Source organism: Podarcis muralis, chromosome 17 (genome assembly GCF_964188315.1).
Source record: "Podarcis muralis chromosome 17, rPodMur119.hap1.1, whole genome shotgun sequence".
NCBI classification, from domain to species: domain Eukaryota; kingdom Metazoa; phylum Chordata; class Lepidosauria; order Squamata; family Lacertidae; genus Podarcis; species Podarcis muralis.
The window spans coordinates 21,863,149-21,888,843 of NC_135671.1; the positions used below are offsets into that span (position 1 = coordinate 21,863,149).

Below are 25,695 nucleotides of genomic sequence, written 5' to 3' on the forward strand. Positions count from 1 at the left end.
ATATTTCTGTGGCTACAGTCCTAAGGACGTTTAGTAGGAAGTAAGTACCATTGCACTCGGTGGGCTTCCTTACCCGTAAACATGTTTAAGATGGTGCTGCAAATCTTTGGCACAAACTCATTCAAGGTGATAATCTACTTGTAGTGCAGACTTGTGGATGAATGCTTAGTAGTAACTTCTATTGAATTCAGTGAGATTGCTCCAGGGCTAGTATGTATAGGATCATGCCTAACATGTGCACAGTTACCTGGAAGTAAGTTCCATTGGAATAAAGAGAAACTTCTTAGTAAACATGTATGTGTTTGGTTGTTAACATGTACTGAAAGCATTTGTTTTCATTTTTAGCAGCATGTTACCTTTTTTGTAGCATGTATACTTAGAGTAAATGACAATATTACTTCCAAATAGACAATATCTGTTAATTGTTTTAATTTCTAAAAAGGGAGGTTAAAGGGTTTAGGTTTCTTTAAACCCAATTCCCTGAGTCTGTATGTAGGGGACCTGTTGTCCTGAAATTGAAAACTGGATTTAGGGTCTGAATTTAACCATTAAAATGAAATCCTAGTCCTGATGAGGTAATGCCTTGGGTTTTGTGGATGTTAGCATTAGGCTGAAGACATAATGCACACTTATCTCAGAGTACGTCCCACTGAAAACAATGACACATGCTTCTGAGGAAACATGCTTAGGATGTAGTGAAAAATTGTTTATGTGGCTTTAAAAATATAGCAACAGACTATGAATGAATTGAAAATGTTCATCGGCTTAGGAATGTAGAACAAGAGCTCAGAAGCTACACCTGAGTAAAAGGGTATGATTGATTGTGTGTGTGGTGGGATCATAATGGAAGACAAAATGTTCTTGAAGTTCATTACAAGGTTTAACTACTAAAATTTTAATTTGCTTCCTCTTATGTTAAGAAATCATTTTTATTATTATTAACTCCTTCCCTTTAAAATTAGCTTGTTGCTATAAGAAGGGTGGGGGTGATGCTTGCTGCTGACAAAAGTGAAATCTCTGAAGGTAAAATATGCAGTGATGCAAATAATTAGGAGATTGTGGCCTGGCTTGCACATAACACTAAACCATGGTTTGTTTAATCTGTATTAATTTACAAAGCTCTAAATAACATAGGTTTAGGGTACCTTAGGGATCACATGAACCCTTATACCCCAGCTTAACTCTAAGGTGAGGCACATTGAGCAGCAACAAGAAATCGAGCTTTTAGTGCCATTGGCACAGTTCTGCGGAATATCCTGCCAATACAGCTTCAGCAGGTGTATTCTGTTTCAACCTTTAAACCCCTTCTGAAAACTTGTTTTCCACCAGGCTTATGCAGGCAACTCTGAAGACATCTTTCCATAATAGTTATGGGATGGTCTCTGATTTCATTTTTCAAATGTGGCTTTTATTGTATCATTTTATATATGGCAACTGTAAACTATTTTATGGATATTGGTATATACAAATATTCTTTATAAATAAATAAACAATCAATCAATCAATCAATCAATCAATCCAGGAGTTGCCCCTCAAACAAATAATGTCCTGTTTCTCCATAGTTTGTTTTGCTTTCTAGTTGCTCTTGCCTTGTGGTTTTTTTTAGCTTTGTGTGGATCTGGAGTGGAGTGATCAAATAAACCATGGTTAAGGAAGGATGCTGGATCCACATGTAGCACCAAACAAACTATGATTCATTAGCAGATGGCAAACTACAACTTCAGATTGTGGTTTGATGGCAGTAAACAAACTACAGTTTATCTGCTGGGCAGTTTCACACCTAACACTAAGCTTTGCATTGATAAACCATAGTTTATCAATGGCTTAGTGTTAGGGGCAAACTATGTCAATGTAGGAGCAGAGGTAACTACAACTGGAAAATTTAACATTGTTCAGGTGTAAATATTTGGGATATGTTAGTTTATAATTGCACATAGTTTTTTTTGTGTGGGACAGTATCCATTGTAGGTTTCTCTTGCAATCATTATATGATTCCCCTGCACACCTCCAGCTACTCTGCAACTCTCCATACCTGAGCAGGGTATGAGTAGAAATAACCTGCTAACCCCCACATTGGCTTAATTTTCTATGGGAAGAGCCTCTTCCCTCTGTATCAAACTTGATAACTGTGACCAAAGGGCCAAAGGTTTGCTCTTGCATCCACAGCTTGCCTGTCGTGATGTTGCTGAGAAGGGTTGGCTCAAATAAATTCTTCTTATAATTGTGCTCTTTTTTCCTTCTGAAACTTTGGGAAACTGTACCATGAATGTGTCTTTAAATAAGCACACACACCCTCTTAAAATTCTTGGGCGTAGACCAGGCATAGGCAAACTCGGCCCGCCAGATGTTTTGGGACTACAATTCCCATCATCTCTGACCACTGGTCCTGCTGGCTAGGGTTCATGGGAGTTGTAGTCCCAAAACATCTGGAGGGCCAAGTTTGCCTATGCGTGGCGTAGACTTCCAGCACAGAACTGGTGAAGTTGGAGAAAGTTGAACTGACAGCATTTTATAGGATAGCTGGACATTGGTCAGTTTGGCTCTTTGGAATTGTGGTGGCTGCTCAAAATTGCTATGCATGTTTGATTACTTGTTGAGTTGTTTGGATGGAGGTATTATAACACACAATATATTTCTAGCATGATTCCACTAACCCACATTTACAGTATTGCAGGAGTATTTGTTCACCATATCCAGTCTGGAGGCCATAGGTATCAAATAATGCTGCTTTCTTTCTGGACAGATTTGAGCACACCAATTGCACTTGTTTAGAGACCACCTGTTTCACATAGATTGCACAAATACATAATTCTGCTCTTATTAACTCTGGATTCTACAGTCAAGCAATATATAAATTATGTTAAATAAAATAAAATTTGTTACAATAGTGAATAGGCCTCCCTTTGATCCTAGCAGGGCTTCTGGTGTATTAGTATAGTGCTAGAATTCGCTTTAAAAATCTTTCTGGGGTTCTTTTAGTGAAGCTATATTATCTTCACCCCAGTTCTGCCAGTGCAAAAAGCTAGGTATATACATTTAGGCTGTGAGTGTTTTCCTTGTCACGACAAGAATAGTGCTGCCCTCTGGGAACCGCAATAGTGATCAGCATTTCTCCCACCTTTGAAGCTACTGAAGGTGGGGTGAGGGACTGTGACACCCAACTGCGCACAACCACTGTTTCCTTCTCCAATGGGGCTTCCTTCACCACTGCTGGGTGGTAGTGCTCTGAGTGCTGCCATTCAGTATCAGCCAAACTGGCACACTCTCCACGTGCTTTCCCTGCAGAAATTTTGAGTGTGTGATGTGGTAGTGGGGCTTCAGTTGCTGGGAAGTGGAAATCCCTTGTAAAAAAACCAGAAACTACTTCAAATCAGTGTTTTTGCACAATGAGAGAATCGGCAAGCACCAGTTCTCTTATTTTTACTGTGCAAGCTATGGAGGCTAATATAAGCTTTAATTTTTGAATGATTGTTGGGGGGGGGAACCCATGTAAAAATCATGCTAATTCAAGAGGGTCCATTTTAATTATGTGGGATCCTACATTACCAAAACCCAGGATATGGAGAAGCAAAATTTGCTTTCAGCTTCCCTGTGTGCTTTGTGTGTATAGGTGGCAGGAAGTGTGTGCTTTCTGTGTTTTGGGGTGTGTGTGTATTTTGTCTCTTTTATTAAAGAGGTGTTTTTGTTTGTTTTTGTTTTGCAATTCTTGGAGGTCTAAGAGGTATCTCTCTTAACCAAACAGTTTTTAATTGCAACCCAGGATTTTCCCTTCCTTGCTATTGCAGCCTCACACAGGACCAAAATAAACCAAAACAAAAAACCAACCCTCAAAGAAATAAGGATGGGGAGAGGCAGTCCTAGTGGGTGGAGAATTTGGGAAGATAAGAAAGAATTTACAGAACCACAACCCACATCTAGCCTGTCCCCAACCCCTAGTTGGTTACGGGGCACAGTTTAGCTTGTGTTCATGCTGCAGCTGGTGCTGCTTCGTGGAGTTGGGCAGTGGGATAGCAGCAATAAGTTAAAAGGACCCCTGGACAACTAAGTCAAAGGCAACTATGAGGTTGCAGCGCTCATCTCGCTTTCAGGCCAAGGGAGCTGGCGTTTGTCTGCAGACAGCTTTCTGGGTCATGTGGCCAGCATGACTAAACCACTTCTGGTGCAACAGAACACTGTGATGGAAGCCAGAGTGCACGGAAACACCGTTTACCTTCCCGCCTCAGCAGTACCTGTTTATCTGCTTTTGAAGTGCTAGGTTGGCAAGAGCGGGGACAGAACAATGGGAGCTCACCGTGTTGTGGGGATTCAAACCACCGATCTTCTGATCGGCAAGCCCAAGAGGCTCAGTAGTTTAGACCACAGTGCCACCTTTGTCCCTAGCAAGCAGTTACCCCAAGGCAGGACTGCTTGCAATCTGGGTTCCGGCAGACTTATGAGGAAAAGGATGATAACCGTTTCTTGTATGCTTGAGGGAAACCTGGACTGTGGAGAGCAAAGTACAGTGGTGCCTCGCAAGACGAAAAGAATCCGTTCCGCGAGTCTCTTCGTCTTGCGGTTTTTTCGTCTTGCGAAGCAAGCCCATTAGCGGCTTAGCGGATTAGCGCTATTAGCGGGCTTAGCGGATCAGCTGATTAGCGGCTTAGCGGATCAGCTGTTAAGCGGCTTAGCGGATCAGCTGATAAGCGGCTTAGCGATCAGCTGTTTAGCAGCTTAGCGGATCAGCTGTTAAGCGGCTTAGCGGCTTGGGGAAAAGGGGGGGGGAGGAAAAAAACCCTGCAGGAACTCGCAAGACATTTTCGTCTTGCGAAGCAAGCCCATAGGAAATCCGTTTTGCGAAGCACCTCCAAAACGGAAAACCCTTTCGTCTAGCGGGTTTTCCGTCTTGCAAGGCATTCGTCTTGCGGGGCACCACTGTACTATACAATCTAAATCAATTCACTTTAGACCTTTGGCTACAGTTTTAATAATTCTAAACTTTGATGTCATGATGTCAAGTAAACTTAATTTACTGTTTGTTTAACAAGAATATTAGGTTCTATTAAATTAATTTAAGGAAGCTTATCCTGAATATTGGGTTCTAGCCTACTATTTCATTTTATCCTTCTTGACTGTACTGTCTCTGACAAGCTAAGCCCGAATGGCAACTCACTTTCATCAGTTCTATGTAAGAGCCCAAGAACCAGTGGCAAGAGCTCTGGGAATACCAGATGTAGGCTAAGCTTCTTGTATTGAAACCAGTACAGTAGTCGTACCTTGGAAGTTGAACAGAATCCGTTCCAGAAGTCCGTTCGACTTCCAAAACGTTTGGAAACCAAAGTGCAGCTTCTGATTGGTTGCAGGAAGCTCCTGCAGCCAATCGGAAGCCACGTTGGACGTTTGGCTTCCAAAAATAGTTTGCAAACCAGAACAGTCACTTTTGGGTTTGCGGCGTTTGGGAGCCAAAACATTAAAGAACTAAGCTGTTTGAAAACCAAGGTACGAATGTCCTTTGATTGTGGTAAAATGCATAATTTAAGAAACAAAGGAAAGACACTTCACTGGGTCCCTTAATGATCAAGCATACCATGCTTGATACCATGCTTGCCAAAGGGATGGCTCGCATCCTGGCTCAGAACTGAAATTGATTCAAGCAGACAACTCCTTCAAAGTTGGGCCCTACCAAGCATCCACAAGTCAGATTGTGCATTAGAGCATATTGTGTCTCACCTCTGTATCCCTCTTCTACAACTGGAGTGATGTTGCTGATGAATAAAGCATGTTATTCAGCATACAAGCTTGTTCAAATTGAAGGGCTCAGAATGTAAAGCAAGAATCTGTACAGGAGGCACAGAATTTTTAGTTAAAGTTTATTTTTTTGCTCAAGTCCAAGACACTAATCACTGTTGAACAAAACCTCACTAAATATGATTTTAAGGCTTTAGGGAACTGTGGGCAAAGAGCTTCTGAAATTATGAAATACAGTGGTACTTTGGTTTATGAACTTAATCCGTTTTGGAAGTCCATTCTTAAACTGAGGTGTGCTTTCCCTAATGAGGCCTCCTGCTGCCGGTACCCTTCCACCGTTAGAATTCCATTCTTAGACTGAGGTAAAGTTCTCAAACCGGGACACTACTTTTGGTTTTGCGGAGTTCGTAAACCAAATAGTTTGTAAACAGGACTGTTCTTAAACCGAGGTACCACTGTAAATAACAGCTCCATCCTTGAGGTTGTCTGACTTGGCACAGAGAAGCTTCTTCACTAGAATAATTTACAGATTTAGGCAAAAGCTCTTTATATATTGTAACTGAGCTCTCCCAGGCTCCATTCTCTTAACTTTGTTTTTATCTTATTGTGATTCCAAAAAGTTTGCTCCATGCAAAGTGCTCATTGCTAAATACAAATTAAACGTATCTAATTTGCATTTTAACACAAGGTTTGGGTGGGAAAACAAGCAATTGCATTTAAAATTAGCTGTATGCCCATTTCTTTGTTTATACTACAGTCCAATAGTAAAAAAAATATCAATTTGCATTTAACACTATTTTTAACAATCAGGCAGCAAAGTCGAGAGAATTTAATACCTAGTGAGAAAGAAATTAATTTCCTCCTTGTCCAGTTTTAATTTTAATTTGTCTGAATTAATTGTGGGATGTATCTCAATTTATTGATCGCTTGTTTTTATGCATTGTATTACTTGTATGATGTTAGCTGCTCTGAGCCTGGCTTTGGCTGGGGAGGGCGGGATATAAATAAATTATTATTATTATTTATTTATTTATTTATTTATTTATTTATTTATTTATTCCTGGATGCTTTGCTCAAAAGATGATAGATTTATTTTACATATAAGACAATTGAGTGAAAAGTTTCTCTTTGCCTTTCTCTATTGAGGATGGTTAAAGTTTCATGATAAAGTTTCATGATGAATGCTAACACAAGTTTGACGTGCCAGAAGGCAGATTAAAAGACAACATCGTAAGAAGAGCCCTGCTGGATTAGACTAAAAGTCTCATCTAGTCCAGCATTTTCTTCCCATAGTAGTCAGCCACATGCCTTTGTGAAGCCCATAAGGATGACCTGAGTTCAACAGCACTCTTCCTACTTGTGATTCCCAGCAAATGGTATACGGAGACATACTGCCTCTGACAGTGGAAATAGAACGTAAAACAAATTCATGGAGGACAAGGCTATCAAGAGCTAACTAGCTAAATGGCTAATTCTCTCTTAAAAAGCCAACAAGTTGGTTTCTGTCACTATATCTTGTGGGAAAGCCATAGTGACGTAATGAATAGTTAGTTCTCTGAAAATAGTTATAAGCACCATAACAGATTGCTTGGTATAGGGGGTGTAGAAATATAAACTATGAATGTAAACTCAATAATAAGGTTCAGTCCCAACCATGTTTTCTCAGAAACAGCTTCATTCAATTTAAATGTGCTTAGGATTGTACCCTGGTTTATCTCTTTAATGAGTACCCCAAATATAATGTTTTCATTATAGTGTTGTTAAAAGAGAGAAGTGGGAATTAACCTTACATTTGTTTGCAGTAAATTATCTTGTGCAAACTGTAAAAATGTGTAATATGCTATCCTCAGTTTGCATATCTCCTTTTTTATACTGTACAGATAACAATGTTCTGTAATGATATTTTGATATATGTGTGTAAAACATTACATGAAAATATTTATAACTTCAGTTAATGTTTAATAATATCCAAATCAGACACTCATAAGATTCTTGGGGGGGGGGGGGGACGGTATTAAAGCTTGAAAAACAGACAAAGGAAAAACAATATACAGAGGTCAACATCAAATATCAAGCATTTTTTAACATGAAAACTAAAAGAAAGAAAAAAGAAGAAAGGAAAAGAAACTTCCAACTCTCTGTCTCTCAGCTTTAAAAACATTTGCAAAACTCCTGCTCCCTAATAACATCCAATTCTTCTATCTGCCATAAACCAACTTTATTTTCATTCTTCAAACCCAGATATCATGAGCTCATTATCTTTTTGGCTCAAAAAAATCCATAAGGGGTTTCCAATCATTAATAAATGTCAACAAAGATTTTGCTCTAATTAAACACATCAACTTTGCCAGCTCAGCCAAATCCATTAATTTCAATAACAATTATTCTATAGTAGGTAATAATGTGCTTATAACAATCTCCGCTGTGATCATATATTGCAATAATCTTCTGTATTCATTTTCTAGTTGTATATACTGTACATTAGTCCCAGCAGGAAGAGCTTTGGAGGTGCAGATCTTGCCAACAATAAGTTACCCATACTTTGGATATAAGATTCATTTTTTTCTTTAAAAAAAAAAAGCAAATAGGGCAATAGTGTCCCCCAAAAGAGATATAATGGTCTGTGGTCATAACAAGTTAAACCTGAACAGGCATGCAATAAATAGATCAGAGAGGGTTTTTCTGTGTTACTGAATAAGAAAAAGAAAAAGAGATAAATAATTTTCATAAGGGGGATCGGGAGAGAGAAGATAAGAGAATCTTCCACCTTGGTGGGGGAAAATACAATCTAGAAAGAAGGGGTTGTATTCAACATTAGGCATACCCAGAGCTGACCCATTTAAATTAAGGGATGTGACTGACATGTCTATTTATTTCAATTGATCTAATCCAATTAAAATTTAGTTTGGATACACCCCTAAGTTCAAAACTAAAGGAAGATAAAATGTTATAAAGCTTCATTAAAGTCTTCAATCCCATGCACGCTTGCAACTTGCTAAGACTAAAACGGCTAATAAACCATATAGTGTCAGGTCTAAGGGTGACTAGATAAATAAGGGGGAAATTGTTCTTCTTTTTATTGGGCGGGGGTATTCATCCTTTCCCACACAACTGTAGTATTCTGGAAATCCCTAAGATAAGCTTTCTAATATGACTGCCTACCTATTCTGTATTTCCTCTTCTGTATTTCTACAGATGACTGATAAAGATTTCAAGTCTTCAGATGACTTGTATGTCCCCTTATTTGTGCCAGGAAGTAAGCCACCCTGAACAGAAGTGGACTTTGTCTGAGTAGACAGTCATAAGATGGTCGTATAAGTGAGCGTTATTTTAATATGTTGGGCACTATTTGATCAGTGCCCTCTTTGATGGCAGATTCCATGCATTCCATGAAAAGCAGAAAGAGATGGTGGTGAGAGTTTATTCACAGCGTGGGTGGAATCCAGGTTTGTGGAATGGAAACTTCTGATTTTTAAGCATCAAGGCTTTGAACTCTTAGTGGTGTTATCTTGGCTTATCAGACCGCTACTAGAAACAAACTAATAAAATGGACTACACACTGCCTGCGGCAATTGGCTGGACACCTCACCCTACCTCTGTTCTGCTTCAGAAGAGACGTTGCAGCAGGGTCCAGCAGACAATGCTGGACAAGCACGTCTTTGTGCATGTAAACACACCCATGTACACACAGGGAAAATTGGAGGACCAGACACATGCATTTACAAGATGGTGCTTCATAGAGGTGGCAGTGGAGGAAATATGGGCATTGCAGATCTTCATGCTCTAACTTAGATTACATGCAGTAGCCTTGGTCCTTTTTACGTATTGCTGACCGACACATACACCCACCAAACCTGGCCGCAAAGCATTGTAGCTCTGCCCACACCTCGGAGGTGTCCCTATCTATCTTATGCACTTTTCTAAAGTGTTTCACTTGGAATCCTCTTCCTGGAGCATCTGGTTTACCAGAATTTTACTGGATGTATGGATGATGTCAGGGACACGGGTGGCGCTGTGGGTTAAACCACAGAGCCTAGGACTTGCCGATCAGAAGGTCAGCGGTTCGAATCCCCGCAACAGGGTGAGCTCCCGTTGCTCGGTCCCTGCTCCTGCCAACCTAGCAGTTCAAAAGCACATCAAAGTGCAAGTAGATAAATAGGTACCGCTCCGTCGGGAAGGTAAACAGCGTTTCCGTGCGCTGCTCTGGTTCGCCAGAAGCGGCTTAGTCATGCTGGCCACATGACCCAGAAGCTGTACGCCGGCTCCCTTGGCCAATAAAGCGAGATGAGCACCACAACCCCAGAGTTGGTCACGACTGGACTTAATGGTCAGGGGTCCCTTTACCCTTTACCTATGGATGATGTCACCTCAGAAAGAGAGAGTAATAGCTGTCTCATACGAAAAAGAATACCACTCCAGGCTAACAGGATAAGAGAAGGACACCCCACTTTCTAACTTACTTTCAGTGACATGACAAAACTATAAATAGCTTCCATATAGGAAAGAACTCCATCACTCATTATTTCTGGAAAAAAATGTACAAAATGTTCATTAGTTTTAGAGGAAATAATAACACTTTGCTAAACTCTACGCAAGTGGCAACCATTGCATTAATCCATAAGAAAGGAACCATATTCACCTAAGGACAATTTGGATTCGTATAGAACAATATCCGTATTCAACTTAGTTGTTGTAACAACAACAATTTTATACTTTATGAAATCTGGCTGGGTTATCCCAGCCACTCTGTGTGCGGCTTCCATCACACACAAAAACACAAAACATCAAATATTAAAAACAATACAAAAGTTCTGGCATTGAAAATAGGAATGGTATTTATTTACGGGGTTCGCGTTCTATTCCTAATTAAAATTAATATATCATTATCAAAGAGGCCATAATAAAGGAAGGCATTTTGCAGGCAGAAGCCTGATGTCACAGCCAAACCATGACTTGGCCAGTGTGAGAGCCAATGTGGTGTTGTGGTTAAGAGCGGTAGACTCGTAATCTGGTGAACTGGGTTCGCGTCTCTGCTCCTCCATATGCAGTTGCTGGGTGACCTTGGGCTAGTCACACTTCTTTGAAGTCTCTCAGCCCCACTCACCTCACAGAGTGTTTGTTGTGGGGGAGGAAGGGAAAGGAGAATGTTAGCCGCTTTGAGACTCCTTCGGATAGTGATAAAGCGGGATATCAAATCCAAACCCCTCCTCCTCTTCTTGGCTATCATGAATGAAATTTGGATTTGTTTTCTTTCTGCTCCCTTCATGTACTTAACAATTCCATACCTCCTTATAGATTTGGATGTTATGATGAACTATGCTGTATTGTAACATCCAGATCGTAAGGACCACAGTTACAGCAAACCAAAGTTTGCTTCCAAACGTGTGAACCAGAAACCATGGTTTGAAGTAGCAGTATTACGATGGATGAACAAATGGTCTGACTTGAATGAAGTTTCTTTAAATCATTCTGATTGGTGTATAAGCTTGAACAAAAAAGAATGTGCTGTTGTGTTGTGTAAACCAGGACGTTAAGTTGAATGGTAAGCAAATGTGGGTTCCCATGGGGAGCTCACAGCTGTTTTGTTCCTCTGTGGTTCTTTTCACTCTCATGCTGTTTTGAACGTGCTTTGGCCTAGCATGTCAACTGAACCTGTGCTACTAAAATATGGAAAATATTATCTTAGCAGGATTGCATTGTGTTTCAGAGTATTTTGTGTATTTTTTGTATACACTTGTCCAAAAAGGATGAATGGAAACTGATTTGAGAAAATCTGATTACTTCCTCGGAAGAACATTGTTCTATTGTAAAGAGAGAATCTACAGTACTTTCAAATTTAAAATGATGGCACTAAATCCAGATTCTCCTTCTTCTTTTTAAGTAACAAGCATCCTCTACTATGAAGAAAACGTGCAGCCATACTACTTGAAGAGTCACTTTATTTATTTTACTTGGCCCTTTTCTATAAGTTTTAAAAGTGTAGCTACTGGATTACTGGTGGTCAGGAAAAATATTCTTGTGCATTGATTTGATTTTTCTTTCAAGGCATTTGAGAGAGAAGACAGCAATAGGAGTAACATCTAAAGGGTTCTGTGGGCTGGAAGATGAGAAGGGAACAGCTTGTACTTCAACAAGGCGGCGTTCAACACCACGCAGTTTAGCAGGCTTGACCACAGGCGTGTTTGAATCCGTAATGGTTCAGGTTCTGAGACAGGAAGAGCAACTGAGAGCAAAAGAAGAAAAGAGGTAAAAGGCAAAAGTGGATTGTTTTTAGCTGTTCTTTCCTCCCCAACCCCCCAACCCCCAATTTTGCTACTTTGGGAGATCAAACATACCACTCACTTCCCCATCATTTCTGCCTCGAAATTGACTTCTCAGCCTAGGAGTTCTATGTAACTGAACATCACATTTAGGCAGTCAAGCATTTGAAAATGTGTCCGATGAATTAAGTATATTGACAGTCCAGAATAAGAAGAATCACATGGTTCTGTTCTTTATTCTATGTCTTCTCCTTCATATGTTACTTTGCATTTCATTATCACATTTCTGTAGTTTTGTAATGTATTTGTCATTTTGTGTCTATTAAAACTATATTTTATAGCAAAGCACTTCATATTGCAGGGAGTGTATTTACCTTCTCAGTTACATTAGAATTTTATCATTATTTATCCAGGTATCAGAACACAATCAAACAATACTTAATTTGCTTTTCTTAATATGGTGAATGGATATCCATGGATAATATTGGTATGTGGGGGAAATTGTCTACATTTTGGGAAGGCGGAGAAGGAAAGAGAGACTGAAACATAGGCAAAGTTACTGATTAGACAGACTGTCTTGCTTTGCTTCCACAATTAAATAACATCAATTATTATGAAGGCCTCTTTTCCTAATTCCACTTCTTTCAGATAATAATAATAATAATAATAATAATAATAATAATAATAATAATAATATTTTATTTATACCCCGCCCTCCCCAGCCAAGGCCGGGCTCAGAGCGGCTTACAAGCAATAATAAAAACAAGAAGAATGATTACAACTTAAAAACAAAAATAAAATACAACATTAAAATAATGGAACATTAAAATATTAAAATGTAGCCTCATTGCAGGAGGAGAAGGAAAAGAAAAAAGAAAGAGAGGGAGGGAGGGAATCAAATTGGCTCCAAGCCAAAGGCCAGGCGGAACAATTCTGTCTTACAGGCCCTGCGGAAAGAAATCAGATCCTGCAGGGCCCTGGTCTCATGAGGCAGAGCGTTCCACCAGGCAGGAGCCAGAGTTGAAAAGGCCCTGGCTCTGGTTGAAGCCAATCTAACTTCCTTAGGGCCTGGGACCACTAGGGTGTTGTTATTTATGGACCTTGAGGCTCTCCATGGGGCATACCAGGAGAGGCGGTCCCGTAGGTACGAGGGTCCTAGGCCGTGAAGGGCTTTAAAGGTCAAAAGCAGCACCTTAAATCTGACCCTGTACTCCACCGGGAGCCAGTGCAGCTTGAAAAGCACTGGGTGAATATGCTCCCATGGCAGAGACCCCGTGAGGAGCCTCGCTGCAGCATTCTGTACCCGCTGGAGTTTCTGGGACAGCTTCACTGTGAAGATGGGCTTCACTGCCCTCCTACAGTTCTCATTTGTTCTAATTCTTCATAGTTGGAAAATGTTGTGACTTAATGGCAAATGTTTACTCCTTTCTCATAAATTGTTTTCTTTTTTAATACAAATTTCATTTGAATTTGTATATAATAATACTAAAACATCCTGCCATGTGATTGGCATGCAGAAGGGGAAGCAGGAGAAAGGTTTTTAGCAAGGTAAATGTAATAGTGGCCTCTCTGTAACGCCAGTTTTCTGTGTTGTCACTGAATCATGCATCACGTGTGGAGCATGGCAGTCTGACAACACTGTATCCCAGAACTACACACCTGACTAAAAAGACACTTCTGACACATTTTCTCCAAGTCATGGTAACTCCACCCCAACATCCTGAAAGCTGTGCACAGTGGTGCCTCAGATTAAGTACTTCATTCGTTCCGGAGGTCCGTACTTAACCTGAAACTGTTCTTAACCTGAAGCACCACTTCAGGGGCCTCCTGCTGCTGCCGTGCCGCCAGAGCACGATGTCTGTTCTCATCCTGAAGCAAAGTTCTTAACCTGAAGCACTATTTCTGGGTTAGCGGAGGCTGTAACCTGAAGCGTATGTAACCTGAAGCATACGTAACCCAAGGTACCACTGTACGTGCATTAGCTTGAAACTAAATGGTGTTAGATTTTTTAACAAAACTGTGTCTTGATTTTTATTATTCGCCATGGAATAGTACAAAGACACACACAGAGAGAAAAGTACATAATGCAGACATTAATTCTGTCAACACAAATCACCCCCCACCAATATATACAGATTGACATTTTTGAGCTGAAACCCAACTGGTCAAATACTGAGATTAAATTAAATACTCTGCTTTGCTTAGATTATTGATCTTGACAGTTGGGTGCTTGGATGTGGTACAAGCAATTATTCATTGTGTGGACTTTCTTTGTTTGTAGTAAGAATTGTAAATGTGATGATGATTGGACTGTTGTTGCACTGAAGCAGGTGGTTGCCTATTGCAATTTTTGAGGCATGTGATTCTTGGCTGGAATTGCAGCCATATATGGAGAATTCAGGTTTTACATGGGAGGCACATTTCACAAGGCATTATCATGTCAGGACAGAACTTGTCAAATGCATTTGCACATTGCTTTAGTTCTCAAACACTCATTCCCTCCCCACACATAAAAATGTATTTTAACATCTCAGCGATAATTATTTTACAGTAAAGTTGAGTATGGTATGCCAAAAGGAGTACCTGGGAAAGTGTGCTATGTTGTCTTTAGTGCTATGTGGAAGAGCAACAAATAATTTCTAAGGGATGGCTTGTTAGACTTCTGTTTTGTTTTATTGAAGATTAAAGGTGTTTAATCTTTAGCATGTTGTGGGGGAACAAGTGACCATGTGTCAACTAACCATTTGAACTTCTAAAAGCCTTAATATTTTGTTTAAACATCCCATAAATATTGGTATGTGAAATTAAGATTCGAACTTGAGAAAAGTCTATATGTATCAGCTTTGTTCTACTTTGCATTTTAGTTTCTGTGTTATTAATAAGTCCCCTTATCTGTATTATACTGGTAAGAATTCAGGCACATCTGTCGCATGCCATGAGGCCTAAACTTTCTCTTCTTGCTGATGGGTGGGTATGTGTTTGGCAGTGATGTTCTTGCAGTATTTTAGAGGGTTACAAGATGGATTCAATTTTTGCTGTAAACGGCTTTTTTTTAAAGGGAGTGGTGTTTGGTATGCATTATGAGTCCTTTTCTATCTTGATAATAGTCTATATATTTGTAAGTTAATTTGGTTTTTTTAGTGACTTGTTGAAGGGAAATATTGTCACTGCATTCAGTTGGGTGCGTTGTCGGTGTAGCTCTGATGTTTGAGGTCTAAAATACCTTAGTATTAGTCTTTCTGTTTCTTGCTACATGTTCAACTGTGGACAGTTCACATGATCATCCTTTGGCTGCTGTCACAGAAGGCTCTATGCGTGAAAGGATTCACTGGGGGCACACAGAAGTGGAACATCAACTTTCAAAAGACATTTGGAATTCACTCTTCAGGCATGAAAGAGCAAACCCTTGTAGCAGTGTGTGAATGGGTCATGTGATGCCAAATTAGGATGAAAAGTATGTATGTGACCTATTCTAAGTGAATTTGTTTAGCAACAGAGTATCAATCTTTTTTATATATATAAAAAAAAGGATTTCAAAATTGCTTTTTGCCCTTCAACGTTGTGATTTATTTGGGCATGATTGGGCTTTTTTGTAGCATTTTCTAACATAGAAAGTTTTCCATGTTCTGATTTTACATGCTTCACTTGCACTTAGTAAGTATACATAGTTAACCATAGTTTAATGTTCTAGCATTATGCGAATGAGTCTGTTTGAATCTCAGGTTTGGGCTTCCTTTTCTTCCTGGCATATAAGGAATGAGATTGGAAGCATTTAAACTGCAGTTTCGTCATTTTAAAACTATTTGCTCTTGATACCTTTCACTAAAACATAGATTAAACCAGGCATAGGCAAACTTCAGCCCTCCAGATGTTTGGGACTACAATTCCCATCATTCCTAGCTAACAGGACCAGTGGTCAGGGATGATGGGAATTGTAGTTTCAAACATCTGGAGGGCCAAAGTTTGCCTATGCCTGGATTAAATGAACCACAGTTTGTCATTAGCCACATTTAGATCTTAGCAAGCCTTTTGGTTGTGCATGTGGCTTCTTCATGTGAGTGAATAAGCCAGGAAGTTTTCAGTAAGAATAGTTTCAAGTTTTGTACAAACTGGGAAACTGTGGTTACCAGCCTTGGAGCAGGCAATGATCTTAAGCCTACTTCATAGCATGGCTTCATGTCCTGACTTAGTTTCCCTGTTTGACCCTAGCAGAGTATCGTTAATTAAAGAGTTCTAGTTTGTTTACTGCCCCTGCAAAAGAGGAAGACGAGAGGCTGCATTTGTGCCCACAAGGCTTGCTCATATCTTGGCTTATAATGATAATCAGAACTAGGCCATTGTCTGACATAAAAACAAGCTCCAGTTTGTTATACCTGGAAGCATCCACTTACCATTGACCTCAGTGGAACTGACTTCTGAGTAGGCATGTATAGAATTGTGCTGTTAATTTGGTTCAAACACTCTGTTTAAACAAATTCAAAGTTGTATTTCCTTGAAATACCTGTAACCCTTTGAAAAAATGACAATAGCATGTGATCCGCTTATTTAAATCTTAACGAATAGAGAAGCCAGTGAGAATTTTACATATTAATTCCAGCACATCAAAAGAGCTTTGAAAGAGATATATGTATGCTTCCTAGAGATAGTCACTTGAAGAAATACAAATAATGCCAGTCGGTCATATTAAGAAACTGATTGCACATTAGCTTGGAATCGGATCTATTAAAGCTTTTTTTATTTGTTTGCTTTAACATGTTTCACAGCTGTGAAAGCAGCTTTATTTTCCTATAACATACTCAACCAGCTATTTAGATAGTACACCCAAGGAGGAAATGTTTATATTCCATTTACTGAAAATAGTAAATGTTTATAGTATAATATCTGGTTACAAATGAAATTAAAAACAAATCTGAAATATATAAGTGAATACAGTTATTGGGAAAGCGAATGAACACTAAAGTTCTATAATCATAAAAAATATGTATTTTGAGTTTAAGATGTGACCAAGTCAGAGTTAAAGCACTATTACTTTCTATTATTTGTAGTTGGAGACTCTTAAGAATGCTGTATTCAGCCTAGCTTATTGATCTGGATATTTTTCTAAACGAGAGCAAAGTAAGATACTGAAATCCAAGTCGTCATGAAATTCTGTCTTTAATCAAGATACAATTGTACATCATAAAATGAAATAAAAAAACTTTTTTTAAAAAAACCAAGCTGAAATTGGCAAAGTGTAACTCTGGTTGTAAAGCACAGCTTTCCTATTCTTTTCCTCATTGCAGCCTGCTGAAAAGCTGCTCCTGATAGTCAAGGGCCCCTTTGGAATGGCATGCAGTGTGACACCAGTGGCTGTAGCAGGAAGAGAGAAGTGGGGAGAGAACAGCTTGGATTAGCAGAAGTCCTTTCCTGTTGCGCAAAGCATCATTAGCTACAAGCATATCTTTCTAGTTTATGGCATGGTGTGTGTGGGAAGGAACTGTCATGCACACTCTTACTTGGAAGCAAGTCGTATCAACTTGAGTGGGAGTTGCACCTGAGCACGCGAGGCAATTAACAATGCTGTGTGTTCTAACAATTAATTAATATTTCTTTATTGAACAGCAAGAATTGACTTGCTGTATAAGCACTTTTCTCTCTTTGTCTCTACCCGTAGGCTAATGGCCTCATGGCTCCTGCCTGTAGATATTGTAGAATCTGATTTAGGATCATAGACAGCTGCTTTATACCAGACCATACTTATTGTCGGTCTAGCCCAGTATTATCCACCCCGAGTGGCAGCAGCTCTCCAGGGTCTCAGCCAGAGGCCTTTCCCTCACTCTTACCCCAATACTCTCACCTAGAGGTGCCAGGAATTGAACGGAAGACCTTTTGTTTGCAAAGGACATGCTCTTATCACTGATCTATAATGACCCCTTCGCTAACACCCCCCCCTCCAATTTCATGCTGGTAATTGTCCAAATTACAGACAGCTGAACATGGATGACTGTTATAAAGGCTTGATTCCAGCACACATGATAATTGGACAACTGCTAGAGTCCAGAAAGGCCCACTCTTGCCAGGCTACTGCCAGTCTCTGCCCTGGGCTGCTGCTTAATGATGCTAATAAGTGGCTGCTGTTGCGAGCAGACTGCCCAGGGTGGCATAAACATGGGGACAGTGGCCTGAAGGTGATCCTCAGCAGTGCTGTGGGCCTTTGAGCCTGAACTCATCTGCACCATCATGTTAATTATGTTGGCTCCACCCCATTGTGTGCATGATGTGGCCAGTGGCGGAATTGAAATGGCGGCTCTGGCAAGTCCAGGTTTCAGACCTGGCAATCCATTCAACGCCACTGTGGCAGTCAGGCACAGCACTTCACTTCCTGTGGAAGTAGACTGCCAATCAGAATTTAGCAAGTGCGCTATGCACAAGTTATAGCCCCCATTTCCTTTCCTTCTCCTAGGCTGATGAGGCAGAGTTAAATGCAGTATAGATTTGAAGAGAAATAGCCATTTTCTATAACATCGTGCTCTATAAACTTTTTGGCATAATTCTCTCAAATGGCAAACTGTGATGGTGAGCACTCCCAAACTTGTAACTATGGCAGGGACACTGAGGAATAATCTGCCTGATCAGAGGAGCTCTGATGTTAGCAGAAGTACAAAAAACCTCTTTAAAAAAAGAACCGGGGGCACAGTTGTTGGCATCCATCTGTCTCAGGAGACAATGGAGGAATGTGCCTTTGGGGGTGAAGTCAACTCTACAGCTGTAGAGACCAATACAGGAGAATGTTTTGTTGCAACTGGGGCAGATGAAGATGTCTGGCTGTGCTGCTGTAGACGCAGCATGGTATTTCTTCTCTGTGTGCTCCTTCCATCCGTCATTCCTCGTCTGGTCACTGCTATGGATGCACAATCTGATTGCATGTCTCCAGACACTGCAGTCATCTGCAAGGGATTCCCACACAGTGAGTTGATTTGCCAGCCTTCATGTCATGTTTGCAGACATCTTTGTAATGCAGAGTTGGTCTGCCAGCGTGCCTGTTGCCTGAAGGCAGCTCCCCATAGAGCACATCTTTGGGAATCCTGCTATCTTCCATTCTGTGGACATGTCCAAGCCAGTGTAGACGTCGCTTGAGACAGGAGTGCAACCATGCAGGGATTGTGGGCTTGGGAGAGCACATATTTATTTGAGACTCTGCTCTGCCATGTGTTGCCCAAAATCTTCCTGATGCAGTGCATGTAGAAGGCTTGGAGGCATTGTTCCTGGTGGTTGTAAGTTGCCCATGACTCCCTTCCACAAAACAGCATGCTTAACACGCAAGCCTGGTAGACCTTCATCTTGGTATTGGATGTTAGCATCACATTGTCCCATACCCTTTAGGAGAGGTGAGCCATAGACACATCCAAATATCCCAACAAGAATTGAGCATACTTAGTAGCCATGGAGTGCTGTGTCAATTGTAAAACAGAAAATACAGGAAGAGGTGAGGCTGAATAGTGTTCTTGGAGGGAAAGACTGACTGAAAACCTGAGCATCAGCACTACTGTTAGGAGGAGGAACACACCACAACATTTTGTTGTAGGTTCCACTTCTTTCTTATTGGTTAATGGTGTGCATGTGGAAGAACTGAAAGGGGAAAAGTGTTCTGCTGCATTTCCATTTTCTGTAGAACTAGGTATGACATGTAGAACTTACATAACAAATATATGAAATGGAGAATAGAATATCAAAACAGTTGAATCTGATTAGGATTTTAAACATGTTAGTTGATGAATAGCTGACCAGTAGCAACAGGGCCACATAAGTGCCAGTCTCTACCATTTCAGTAGTATCTGGATTTATATATTTCAGCTCTGTGGTGTTACCCAAAGTCAGTAAAAATCTTTATTTCTGCAAGTATGCTTTCTTTATTGCTTTTAGATAGACATTTTATTTTTATTTTTTTTCTTGCTGCCTTTAATACTAAACCTGACTTGTTTTGCTTTCTTAGGCTTCGAGAGCAAGAAAGAAAAGAGGCAGAAGAAGCTAGCCAAAAAGAAATTGAAGAATGGGAGAAGTCTCTTCTGTCTCAAGCATCCCCTACTCGGATGGAAAACATGTGGGAAATCCCAGCTATTGGTCATTTCCTTTGTTTAGCACAGCATATTTTAAATTTGCCTGAAATAGTCTTTTATGAGCTAGAACGCTGCCTTCTGATGCCTCAGTGTAGCGCTTTTTTGTCTAAAATAATGACTTCTTTGCTAAGTCCTCCTCATCGGAGATCTACCTTGCATCGAAGGCCAACTCTTCCTTACAGGACTTGGGAAGCAGCACTTAAGCAGAAAGTACAGCAGTGGTATACAGCTGTGGGGCAAACGGACAATCCTGACAGTTGCGCAGAGAAACTTGGTCTTTGTCCTCAGTTTTTTAAAGTCCTTGGGGAAATTAATCCTTTGGAGGAAAAACCATTTCATGAGCTCCTGTTTTGTCAAAAAGTATGGCTGCTGAAAGGCCTCTGTGACTTTGTGTACGAGACCCAGAAAGATGTGCAAGATGCAGTACTTGGGCAGCCTATCCACGAGTGCAGGGAGGTGATACTGGGCTATGATTACTTAGAGCATGCCTATGTTCACTTTCCACAGTTCTGTGGTGCAGATGTACGGATTTACAAGCAGAAACCTTTTCATGCCCCTGAGTTTCCAGCTCCTCCCATTAAGGTGAGAAGAGTACCGCGGATTAAACTGGAGAAAGTGAAATGTGAATATGTCTCCAAAAGCAACGGCGAAGTTAGACTTAGCGCTAAAGAAGAGCTGCCTTGCACAAGGGCAGAATCTGGAAACAATATCGGCTTAGCAAAGATGCACTTGGACTGTTTGGATGTGGCCCCAGAAAATGACACAAATTCCAACTGTGAAGAGAAAATTCAAAGGGACTGTGACTTTACAATAGATTGCTACAAAGAAAATCGAGATAAAGCCGTTGTTCCAGGAGATGTTGTTAACTTTGGGGGGCCCCTCAGCCCGGGAGAAATCAGGGTTGTGGAAAATGGGGAGAAATGTGGTGAATCTTCCGTAGCGAAAACCGAGACTACCCCGTTAAAGGAGAACACTCTTAAAACTTGCCAGATGCATGTGAATGGGAATCACAGCGACAATCCAGACATGAATTGCCACAAAGTTGCAAAAGAAGCTACATCAGAGAATTCTGTAGAAAACAAAACACTACAGTTTACTGAAGTGCGAGCAAAGAAAAAGAAAAAGAAGAAAAAGAAATTGAAAGATATTTTGAATGAAAGCCTTCAGAGAAAGCGTGAGATTCACCTCCACTCATTGAAATCGTATAAACCTGAGATCCAGAATAAGTTGCTCATGATGAAAAAGAAAGCCAAACACAAGAAGCACAAATCGGGTAAGGTGATTTGAGCAAATACCTTTATTTCGGTCTTTTGCATGCAGAGCTACGGGAAATTTTTAAGTGTCTTTGTACTTAAAGCATTTGCTTTGGGCTCGTTTAAAAAAATGATTCTGATACTTAGAAATTTACATTGCTTTTTCCAGCCCTGTTTTAGTAGCCTGTGGTAAAAAATACCTGACTGCTCACAGAAGATGGAATGAAAATTCCAGATTACAAAAGAAATATTACGGGTGCTTCAACTGGCAGTCAGTCATTGGGGAGTTCTTTAGCATGAAGCTACATAGGTATCAATATAGTTTTCCTCATAGGGCAAATACTAGCGCAGTTTACATTGGTAAATTGAATTGGGTTGGGGAGTGAGAAGGAGTTATGTGTCTTTCATTGATCCAGTTTGCCACCCCACCCTGTGGCTTTGAATTGAAAAAAATGGGGGACTATGGGAGCCACAATCCAGTTACAAAGTAACCTTTATTAAGACCAAACAAAATGTCACAAAATTGTGGAAAGTTTTCAGGTTCTGTTATTCAGGCAAGATCCACAATGTGTGTGGGTGTGGGAGGAGCAGGAAAAGTCACCACTCATTATCCACCCTAGTTGGGATTCAAGAAGAAAGAGCAATTAATTTGGGTGTGGACAGTGGGAGAAGGAGCAATGAATAAGGTTTTAAAAAAGCCTTTTAGTGTGTGTGAGAGAGAAGGGGAGAGGAGAAGGGACAGAGCAGCAGAAATAATTTGCAACAATTTTCATATGCGGACATTGTAATAAAAGGTTGTTTAAAAATATAAATAATGTTTAGAAAGTGTGTTCTCCCCACCCCCACAAACACCAGAACATCAGGATCATCCACCCAGTGCAATTGGCAGTAGGTTGAAAACAGAAATACTATACTGTTTTATTCATACAATGCATAATCACAATTAAGGTATGCATTACCATATAATGGGGTGATGGTTGCTAACTTACATGGCTTTGAAAAATAATTAGACAAATGAGTAGATGTTAGACGTATCTTACGTTGATTAGCCATGATGCTAAATCGTTCCCAAATATTAAGAGACAATATATCTCTGAAAAATCAAGTGCTATGGATAAAAGCAGGCGATGATTGTTGCCCTCACACCCTGCTCCTGTGTTTTCCTGGAACCATTTGGCTAGTCACTGTTATTTACAAAATTCTTCTTTCAGTAATTCTTCTATTTTTCTATGATCCCTGAGGAGTTGAAATTAGCATCGCTTCTCTCTGGAGTTGTCCCAAGAGACAATTCTGTACACCTATCTTTTGTCAGGTGGAACAATAAATAGGTAACAATGGGAGTGATATTGCCTATCATAGGGATTATTGAACGTCTTTTACAGTAGATGCATGCTTGTTAGTATCATTAACATGAAGCCCAAACTCTATGTTGCTACCCTGTTGTACACAACTCCAGAGGGGAGATCTTTCATGAATATAAAGTATTTTGTTAAATAGGTGAGATAGGGGGTGTATCCTCTGTTTTTAGTGGTCCCTATACAGCTGTATGGCTGGTTGACTTCCTTCAATACTTATTTGCTCTATGCAAAACACATTGATGACTCAAAGTAAGCGATTGGCTTTAGGGCTAAGAAGGATTTCTGCTCTTATCAGTTGTTCAAATGCAGAGGACTGTGGATGTTTGTCTTTTTGAAAGCTTTAGGCGTTGACTCCTGGCAAGTGAGCTGACAAGCTTTTTGCAGGTAGAGAGCAGTATAGGTTGTTAAGGTGTAATTGTAATGTACGTATAAGATTTTGGGAAATTTTGTTTTTTAAGCGTGTTTTCAGAGTCGACAGACTCAACGGTCAGGCCTATGTATATATAGTTCTCTTGGGAATATGAATATAGAGGCAGGTATAGTTTTCATATGGGAGGATTGTAAGAGGCAGGTATAGTTTTCATATGGGAGGAGTCGTCACAATATGGAATTTGAGCAGAAGGATTACTAAAAAGTATTAAAATAACTTCTTGTATGTCTAATTTTATGCAAATGTTACTACTCAAATGCACCTTCCTGAAGAGAGACTTATCACAGTTTGTTGGTTGTTACACAGTCTTTGTTACCATTTAATTTTCAAGACTTTATGTAATTTGAATATATGGATATATGGATCTTGATATCGACAAATTCAATCTTTTTCTCTCCCTTTAAGGAAAGAAATCAATATCTAAAAAAGCAGTTACAAAGAAGAGGAAATCTGTTACGAAGCCTGCTGTTCCAGAATTTCAGGTAAGTGGTTCTTGTTTTTTTTATTATTTTTGCACTGTTTTAATTCTTGTACTTCATGTAGTAGAAGACAGAAAGCCAAGAAAAAGCATTTTGTTTTTCTCTACTGGGACAGATGAACTGAATTAAGCTGACTGTATATTCAGTTATGTATATTTTAGTTGATACTGATAGTAAAACATACTAGGATTTGTACTAGAATTACAACAGCTAGAATCCAAAAGGGCTGTGTGCAGTTTCATGCAAAATAACTAGGGCTTTTATGGGGTGTCTTCCAACCAGATCTATTCATCCCATGAAAAGCCACACATGAAAAGTCAGGGTTGCCTGACCTTCAGAACAGTAGGCAATGCAACATGTAGTGCTGCTTTTTGGATTCAGGGGGAGTGGGGAAATGTGTTGTTTATGGATTATAGATGAACAGACAAATAACTTAGAAGGGAATAAATTCACTTGTGATGAAAATGCACTCATATCTAAAGTAAAAATATATTTTCCCAATTGTTTTTTTTTTTTTTTTTTGGAAATGCCAATTGATACTGACAGTCACTATAAATGTTAGGATTTTAAAAAAGAAAATTATGCCAGTGTTTTCAGTTTTAACAACTCCTGGAACCAATAGATTGGACAATTCCCTCTTGTGTGTGGCGCTGTTTTAGCTACATAGGATCCACACTGGGAGAATGAGTTCACTGTTGTTCTATGGGAAATTCCTCTCCTATGTTGACAAAATTACTAGATTATGAGTCCCATCAGTGGAACCCTGCACAAGAGCTTCCACTTGTGCAGCAGGGTTTCCCCCTCTCCTTCCACACCAGGTCCTCCATGCTCCCCAGAACTGGCTCTGTGCAGGTTGGGAGCACTCCTGGAACAGTTTGCAGAGGAAGAGAGGGGATTATTCTATCTGGCAAATATAAATGCTTGCCTTTATGGAATGATCACCGTAGTGTGATATTTGTATCCTATTAAAAAGGTAAAGGTACCCCTGCCCATACGGGCCAGTCGTGTCCGACTCTGGGGTTGTGCGCCCATCTCACTTAAGAGGCCGGGGGCCAGCGCTGTCCGCAGACACTTCCGGGTCACGTGGCCAGCGTGACAAACTGCATCTGGCGAGCCAGCGCAGCACACGGAACGCCGTTTACCTTCCCGCTAGTAAGCGGTCCCTATTTATCTACTTGCACCCGGGGGTGCTTTCAAACTGCTAGATTGGCAGGCGCTGGAACCGAACGACGGGAGTGCACCCCGCCGCGGGGATTCGAACCGCCGACCTTTCGATCGGCAAGTCCTAGGCGCTGAGGTTTTACCCACAGCGCCACCCGCGTCCCATTTGTATCCTATTAGGTTTAGTCAAAAAGGGTGGGAGGGGACAGAAAAAGTTGTCAACTTTTTTTTTTTTTTTGGTAACCTGGCTCCTAGGTCTTTAATGGGGTTGCCAACATTTACTGGCTACTGCTGTTTTCCTGCCTGCAACAACCAGTTCACATTAGCTATGTTGGTACCCATGCCCTAAATTCACCCTGGTTTATTTCTGCAGGTTGCATGGTTGTTAAAGGTGCAGGAACAGGCCTAACTAAGATTCTTTTGTCCAAATGGCAGTCCTAGTCTTCAAAAGTTGCAACAGAAAAATATAAATTCAGCAGATAAAGCATGCACAGTTGCTCCTGAATCTCTCCCTTTGTTTTTTCTCCCTGAATGTTACAAACTGTTAAAGGCTAAAGCCTGACCTTTGAGTACTTTCATCTCTACCTTTCATCTCCTTTCCCACCCCAAGTCCTTTTCTGTCCCTCACACAGCCACATTCTGTAATTTTCCAACAGACCCTCCATGCCGGTCATTCACTCTCAACTCCACACTGCATTCCATTCTCACAGCATGTTTATACTGAGCATATGCACTGGACACACTTATTAAATTCAGTTTATTAACATTGGCTATCAAAATGCCTTTTTAATAAAAACTACAAGTCAAGATGTTCCCCTTAACCTAACACAACAAACCATTTCCCAAAAGACGCAATACAGATGGGGAAATATTTCTCCCAAAACCACAACAGCAAAGTTTATGGAAGAAAGATGAACTAGCCAAAGTCTCTCGT

At 40.3% G+C, this 25,695-nt stretch overlaps 1 protein-coding gene across 2 annotated transcripts in view; it reads left to right on the plus strand.

The window, feature by feature from the left end:
• Positions 1-25,695, plus strand: part of BRD10 (bromodomain containing 10) — a 37,826-nt gene that overhangs the window by 1,433 nt on the left and 10,698 nt on the right. Inside the window, exons 2-4 of one of the 2 annotated variants that reach the window (XM_028711566.2) lie at positions 11,770-11,970; positions 19,957-21,353; positions 23,527-23,603. In XM_028711566.2, coding sequence (XP_028567399.2) covers positions 11,770-11,970; positions 19,957-21,353; positions 23,527-23,603 — 1,675 coding nt within the window. The remainder of the gene's footprint in view (positions 1-11,769; positions 11,971-19,956; positions 21,354-23,526; positions 23,604-25,695) is intronic. The other variant, XM_028711567.2, reaches the window with a different exon arrangement.